This window comes from Xyrauchen texanus, chromosome 24 (genome assembly GCF_025860055.1).
Source record: "Xyrauchen texanus isolate HMW12.3.18 chromosome 24, RBS_HiC_50CHRs, whole genome shotgun sequence".
Taxonomy (NCBI): domain Eukaryota; kingdom Metazoa; phylum Chordata; class Actinopteri; order Cypriniformes; family Catostomidae; genus Xyrauchen; species Xyrauchen texanus.
Genome location: NC_068299.1, coordinates 127,876 through 135,692, shown reverse-complemented (window position 1 = coordinate 135,692; position 7,817 = coordinate 127,876). Strand labels below are relative to the sequence as shown.

Below are 7,817 nucleotides of genomic sequence, written 5' to 3'. Positions count from 1 at the left end.
GCACATAAAGGCAGCATAAAAGTAATCCAGTGGTTTAATCAATGTCTTCAGAAGCAGATCAATATTTAAGGATTAATCTCCACTATCAAACAGCCCTCTTTACATGTATGCATTTGGCAGACGCTTTTATCCAAAGTGACTTACAGTGGCCCTATTACAGGGACAATCCCCCCGGAGCAACCTGGAGTTAAGTGACTTGCTCAAGGACCCAACAGTGGCATCTTGGTGGTGCTGGGGCTTGAACCCCCAACCTTCTGGTCAGTAACCCTGAGCCTCAACCACTGAGCCACCACAGCCCTCTTATGTGCTCTACTCTCCAAAGAGTTCTTCTACTGGGCAGAGGAGAGAATTTACAGTAAATAAAGGACTATTGATCCGTTTCTGACCCACACCTATCACATCTATTCCGATTACATGGATTACTCTGTCTACACCAGACACACACAGCACAGTGCAACAAAAGCAGATTGCTCTCACTATAATCAATGCTGCTATGTCCATCACGCCTTAATGCAACGACAGTGAATGAACTCCCCATATGTGCTGCACCTGCTGGTGCAACTCCTGCCAACAAGACAAATAACTGTTTACAGTGTTTGTGTCCAGTGTAGATAGGCTGTTATGCTGCCTTTATGTGCTTTATGGAGCTTCAAAGTTCTGGTCACCATTCACTTGCATTGTATGGACCTACAGATTACTTATGGATTACTTTTATGCTGCCTTTATGTGCTTTTTGGAGCTTCAAAGTTCTGGTCACCATTCACTTGCATTGTACGGACCTACAGAGCTGAAATATTCTTCTAAAAATCTTAATTTGTGTTCCGCAGAAGAAAGTCACACACATCTGGGATGACATGAGGATGAGTAAATGATGACAGAATTGACATTTTTAGGGGAACTGTCCCACTTTCACATATTCCACAATGTCACCACAAAACATATATAGTCAGTTTATATTATCTAATGCATAAATTACTAATTCATAAAGTTCATAAAATGCTCTCGATAGTTCTATTGACGCTGAACTGCAGAAGGGGTGTCGATGGTCATTGGTGAGTTTATGGATGATTTAATGTTTCACAGACTGCAGAAACGCTGAACACGTTCTGTTGACCTGCATGAAACCAAATAATCCTCCAAACAGAACAGAGACTGTAAACAGGAAAACCTGCTGGATCAGAACTCTAGTCTAACACTTGTCTGGGGTGTGTAGTGAACACCCCTGCCCTGAAGATCTGCAGGTCCTGAACGATCATCATCGATACATGAAAAAGTGCCAAATCACGGTCGGTGTTGAACCGTGAGAGATGACCGTCGCATCTGCTTGAACTCGCATCGACTCACACTTCATCCTCATCTTTCATTATTATCGTTAAGATTACCGCGCGAGCATGGGACGTTACAGCGGCAAAACGTGTCGGCTGATTCTGATGCTCGTCATCACCGTGATCTTTTTCGTGGCGGAGATCGTGGCGGGATACATGGGCAACTCCATCGCGCTGGTGTCGGACTCATTCAACATGCTGTCGGACATCCTGTCGCTGTGCGTCGGGCTGACGGCGGCGCGGGTGACGCGACGCGCCGGATCAGGACGCTGCACGTACGGGCTGGGTCGCGCGGAGGTGGTCGGGGCGTTGGCCAACGCCGTGTTTCTGGCCGCTCTGTGTTTCTCCATCTCCGCGGAGGCGCTCAAGAGACTCGCCCGGCCGGAGGCGATCGATGACCCGGCGCTGGTTCTGATCGTGGGCTCGTTGGGTCTGGCGGTCAATGTGCTCGGGCTGCTGATCTTCACGGACTGCCGGTGGTTGTGCGCGACGCGAGACAAGAACGCCAAGGACGCGTCCGAGCAACGCGACGCAGAAGCAGCAGGTGCTCTGAACAAACAATGGAACAATGCGTTTATTATGTTGATCATTATCAGCTAAATGACCTTTAGATAGAAAACACTAGTGTGAGCAATGTTAACACGCATGTCATGTGTTATATGTAGTGTCACATGTCATGAAGGTTATGAATAAGTTTTTTCACACTTGTCCATTATCCACAGGCCGACTGTCCCAGCAGAGCACTTCTGAGCACCAGGAGAACTCTACGAATGATGGACCTCCCCTGAACATCAGAGGTGATTTACTGAAGATGTTGGTGAATCCGATGAGTTTTGTAACACAATCTGATGTCTGTCTGGTTTGTCCAGGTGTCCTGCTGCATGTGTTGAATGACGCTCTGGGCTCAGTGGTGGTGGTCGTGGCTTCAGCGTTATTCTACGTGTGGCCCTTGACCCCTGAGAGTCCGTGCAACTGGCAGTGTTACGTGGATCCCAGTCTGACGCTCATCATGGTGGCCATTATCATGTCGTCCGCCGTCCCGCTGGTGAAAGAAACGGCAGGAATTGTGCTGCAAATGAGTCCCGTGGACCTGCCGTTCAACACCATCTGTGAGTCTGTTTCCATTGAAACCGTTTCGGAAGTTCAGTCCAAGTCAATTGAATGTCTAATGTCCGTTTGCACAATGTTAGACTCATGGGACACTTTATTAGGAACACCTGTCCACCTACTTATCCATGCGAATATCTAATCAGCCAATCGTGTGGCAGCGCTGCAAATTGGCTAATTACATAATTGCATGAATAAGTAGGTGTACAGGTAGCGAAGTGCTCCGTGAGTGTGTGATGTTTTTTAAGGGTTCCTGATTCTCAGCTGGTCAGTCGTGGTGCTAGCAATGGCAAGATTACATGTTCGGTTCCCAGGGAACACACACATCACTCTGGATAAAAGCGTCTTCCGAATGCATAAATGCTGTTATAATCCTTCACATTAAGTACACTGCTTAGTGCTCACCTGCTCTCCCTTCTTCTTCTCTCTGTGTCGCAGTGGAGAACGTGTGCAAACTGGCCGGCGTCGTGAGTGTTCACGAGGCTCACGTTTGGGAGTTGGCTAAAGGCCGGAATGTTGCGTCTCTGCACGTCAAAGTCTCTCCTGACCTCCGCGCTCCGTGTTGGGAAACATCAGGCCTTCACGGACAGATCCTGGAGGTGTTTCACCGCGCCGGCGTTCACAGCGTGACGCTCCAGTTCGAGCGCAGTGACGGAGATCAGGACGCGGGTCACTGTAACACCCCCTGTCTGTCACCGGCGTGTAGGAAGCTGTCGTGCTGTCCCGGCGGAGCGACGTCTATGTGTCACAGAATCCTCTCCTCCTCCTCTGGAGATGTTACTGTTGACGAGCTGGAGAGCAGCAACACACTGCTGAAACACACACCAGACAAACACACACCAGACAAACACTTCTGAGAGACAAACACACACCAGACAAACACTGCTGAGAGACAAACACACACCAGACAAACACTGCTGAGACACAAACACACACCAGACAAACACTGCTGAGAGACAAACACACACCAGACAAACACTGCTGAGAGACAAACACACACCAGACAAACACTGCTGAGAGACAAACACACACCAGACAAACACTGCTGAGAGACAAACACACACCAGACAAACACTGCTGAGACACAAACACACACCAGACAAACACTGCTGAGAGACAAACACACACCAGACAAACACTGCTGAGAGACAAACACACACCAGACAAACACTGCTGAGACACAAACACACACCAGACAAACACTGCTGAGACACAAACACACACCAGACAAACACTGCTGAGAGACAAACACACACCAGACAAACATTGCTGAGACACAAACACACACCAGACAAACACTGCTGAGAGACAAACACACACCAGACAAACACTGCTGAGAGACAAACACACACCAGACAAACACTGCTGAGAGACAAACACACACCAGACAAACACAACGTATAAATCTGAAGTGCTGATTCTGAGAAACAGCCGTTATATTCCACTGAGCTCGTCTGATGACCTCTGACCCCGTCAGATCCGAGTGATTTAGGATTTGTTATCTGGTGCTTCTCAAACTCCGCTGATGTGGAGATGATTTTGACTTCTGGACAATCACATGCTGGATTTATTTATCAGCAGCTGATTTATTATCTTCCAAAATTCTCATTACTGTAATCTGAAAAAACAGCAAAAAACCTCTAATTTAAAATGTATAATATTTTATACATAATGAGGTTATTTGCTGTAATACATTTAATTTATGCATAATAAAATCATATATTACAGTAATGAGAATAATAATATATATTTTATTTTTTGCATAAATGTGAATTTCAGACATGAATGTAAAAATGTAATTTAAATTATCATAAAAAAGGGTTAATTTCCTTTATATAAAATCTATAATCCCTGACTCCTCCCACTCTGTGTGAACAGAAGGTGATGTGTACCTCATTATTTATTTTCATTCTTAATAAATTATTAGTGATTCAGAGAAAATATAATTGTTAAAAGTCTGTGCCCTGACATGGACTACGTTACCCATAATGCATATGTTCGTTGGTAGTTCTGATCGCTCGTGGTAGGCGCTTTCACTTTGGGTGTGGTACAGTGCCATGAGAGCATTATTCACGGTGCAGAGAATTGCCATCCTTTGTTTATCCTGCGCGACTCTTGTGTGTATGAGTGCTGTGTGCGTCCTTAAGATGTAAGTACGACTTTGTATGAATGCTGCGTTTGTTGCCCATATGGCGAATTTGTTATACTCGTGTTAATTCACTACTGGCTGTTATACTGCTGTGCCGCTACGGTGCTCCATATGCGCTTGTAAAGTAGCCATCTAACGTATATACTTTAGTTATTGCCTTGCATATAACCGCAAATATTATATTTAATGTATAGTTTGCCTGTTTTAGCATTTTTCACTATTTGGAGATTTATGGCATTCATGCAAGTTCATTTATAGTGTTAGAGCCCCCTAGTGGATTTTGGTTGTACTGCGGGTCATTTCTTCATGCAACTGTATGTAACCATAGCCTACATGTTTATTAATATACATTTATTGTATTTCTGTTTCAGATAACCACACATATACATTCCCCCACAAACACACCTATTTGGTTATATTAATACCTGTGAACCATCATCACCTCAATGTACCTGACTCTTCCTCAATAAATACTCAAACTGCACCATTGGATTTGCCTATTCCTTCTGACCGAGGAAGGCTCAGTTGACGAGCGATCCATAATCAGCGCAGCGTCTCCTATAAGTGGTCCTTCGAGCCAGATGTTTATTGGCTGAGTCAACAAGATGGCAACTCCACAAGATGAATTTCCTCAGGAGAAGAGTCCAAAGTATAGTTCCCGTCCAAGAAGGAGCAGAAAGCTTCCTGGACATTTGGCGGAGTATGAGCATGACCTACCTGATCCAGAGGAGACAGAGTCTTTAAGCAGCAGCAGTTCAGAGGAATCTTATAAGGAGAAGAAGGAGATGAAAAAATGGAAAATGATGGAGGCAGCTTGGGGCAGTGTACTGAAAACGATGAATGAGATGCAAATCACTATGAAGGAGACCAGTGGCGCATTAACAAAGCGTGTGGAACAACTGGAGTGATCATGCGTATCATGCAATCCTCTACCAACTCAGAGTGATGCTCAACAGCGAGATAGGGCCGCTTCGCTTCCTGCTCTACTCCAAACACCACAGCATAGCAGTGTGAGCATGAGCAACATCCATACTACTGATCAGCTACACGTATTGGCACCAGCAGTGAGGCAGGACATTAGAACGCCTGTGAACCTGTTAAGGCCAGTAGAACATATTGCATCTTCACCACTGCAAAATTCAAACCCCATTTTTCATTCAGCACCAAAGCCAGCTCCACTAACCTTAAGCCCTATTATTCAACCTATTTCAAATATTCAGCTAAGGCCGCTGTCACCGAATCCTGTAGCTCAACCTGCACAGCAACCAGGCGCAGTGCTAGTACCTCAACCTGTGCTTCAGCAACCGACAGTGACACCACCTGTACTGCAGCCCAGGGTGAATACTGCATTTCAGCCTGCAGGTCAGTCTACACCTTGGTCCGTGCCACAGCCTGCTCCCCAGTGGAGAATCCCTGTGACCCATCCAGGTATTCAGCCGGCACCGCTATATGCTCCGTCCGCCAGAATGAATCATGTGATTCAGCCTGCTCTACAACCTGTCAATCACGGCAAGCCATTCAGCCACAGCCCTTAGACAGACCACGCCCAGTGAGGGGCAACCCCAGAGCCTCTGCAGGGTCCAGGGCACAGAATAAGTCTACATCCATATATTATGGGTCAGATCCTGCTCAAACACCGCCAAATATAGACACTAAGACACACATTACTAATCCTTATCCCTCCTCTAAGAAGAAGCAGTTTAAGCCATAATGCCCATACTGTGAAGGGACAGAGCACTACCTCAGTGGCTGTGTAGATTTTAAGAAGCTAGACCTCAAAGCGGTAGCTTCGTGGATAAAGGAAAAATCCAAATGTTGGCGCTGTGGCCGTAAACATACCCCCGAGCAGTGCACTCTTAAGAAGATGTGCAGTACCTGTGGAGAACAGCACTTATTAGTGCTTCATGACCTGTCTGAAGCGAAGAGGAGGGACCCGAATATCCTAACAGTGAGCACCAGCCGAGTGTTTTTGGCTCCTATCAGTCACTCTGGCCGTGTAATGCTTAAGGTTGTGCCTATCCAGTTACACTATCAAAGGAAATCTCTGGACACATATGCTCTTCTTGATGATGGCTCAGAGAAAACCATTATACTCCCTGCTGCTGTCAAGTTGTTAGGCTTAATCCAGGAGGAGGAAACTCTGTCTCTGCGTACTATTCGTCAAGATGTGATCCATATTAAAGGAGGCTATGTTTCTTTCCATGTGTCCCCAAAGGCCAAGCCAGAAATACGTTACAAGATCACGCGTGCCTTCACCGCCCAACAGCTCAGCCTAGCTGAACAGTCATGCCCAGTGGAGCTCTTAAAGGAGCAGTATCATCACCTACAACGAGTGCAGCTTGAAGGATTCAATCAGATACAGCCACTTGTGTTAATCGGCTCTGACAATGCCCACCTCATAACTCCTGTCAGTTCTATCCTGAGAGGCTCAGCCCAAGGACCAGTCGCCGTCTTTACCAAGCTTGGCTGGGCCATACAGGGTCCAAGCTGCAGTATGCCTACACAGCAGGGGGAGGCGCACTGCCTGAACATATCATGCCTTTCTCCTGCCATTGCCCTTCAACAGGATGTACAGCGTCTGTGGCAACTAGACGCTCCCCTTCATAGGCCTGGGAAGGAGGTCACATGCTCAAAAGAGGACAGAGAGGCCATAGCCATGTTAGAGGCAAAGACCATCAGAGTACCTGTGGATGGTGTAGAGCGATATGCCACCCCCCTGCTCAGGAAGAAGGACTTCCCACAGATACATGTCTCCTCTGAAGTAGTTAAAGGCCTTCTGAGGTCCACTGAGCGTAAGCTAGCAAGGAATCCTGACCTGGCACTCACATATAGCCAAGAGATCAAGAGGTTGGTAGATTCTGGCTATGTTGTAAAGCTGACTCACGAAGAGATTCATAGCTCTGCTGAATCTTGGTATGTACCACACCACATTGTACATCACAACAATAAAGCTCAGGTGGTATTTAACTGCTCCTTTGAGTTCCAGGGGACCGTTCTTAACCACTACCTCATGCCAGGGCCTCCTATGGGGCCTACACTGCTGGGTGTACTCCTGCGTTTCCGCCAGTATCCTGTAGCAGTGAGCGGAGATATAAAAGCCATGTTTCACCAAATCCGCCTGCTCCCTAAAGACTGCCCCCTGCTGCGGTTCTTATGGAGAGACGGTGAAACAGAGAGGCCCCCAGATGTATATGAGTGGAGAGTCCTGCCCTTTGGGACAACGTGTAGCCCCTGCT

General features: G+C 46.7%; 1 protein-coding gene across 1 annotated transcript; it reads left to right on the top strand.

Annotated features, from left to right (window-relative positions):
• Nucleotides 1–803: 803 nt before the first annotated feature.
• LOC127617595 (zinc transporter 10-like) lies at nucleotides 804–5,114 on the top strand. The gene is made up of 5 exons (XM_052089584.1): nucleotides 804–1,869; nucleotides 2,048–2,122; nucleotides 2,195–2,434; nucleotides 2,871–4,581; nucleotides 4,953–5,114. The coding sequence occupies exons 1-4, from the start codon at nucleotides 1,392–1,394 to the stop codon at nucleotides 3,287–3,289; spliced, it is 1,212 nt and encodes a 403-aa protein (XP_051945544.1). The 5' UTR covers nucleotides 804–1,391; the 3' UTR covers nucleotides 3,290–4,581; nucleotides 4,953–5,114.
• Nucleotides 5,115–7,817: the final 2,703 nt, after the last annotated feature.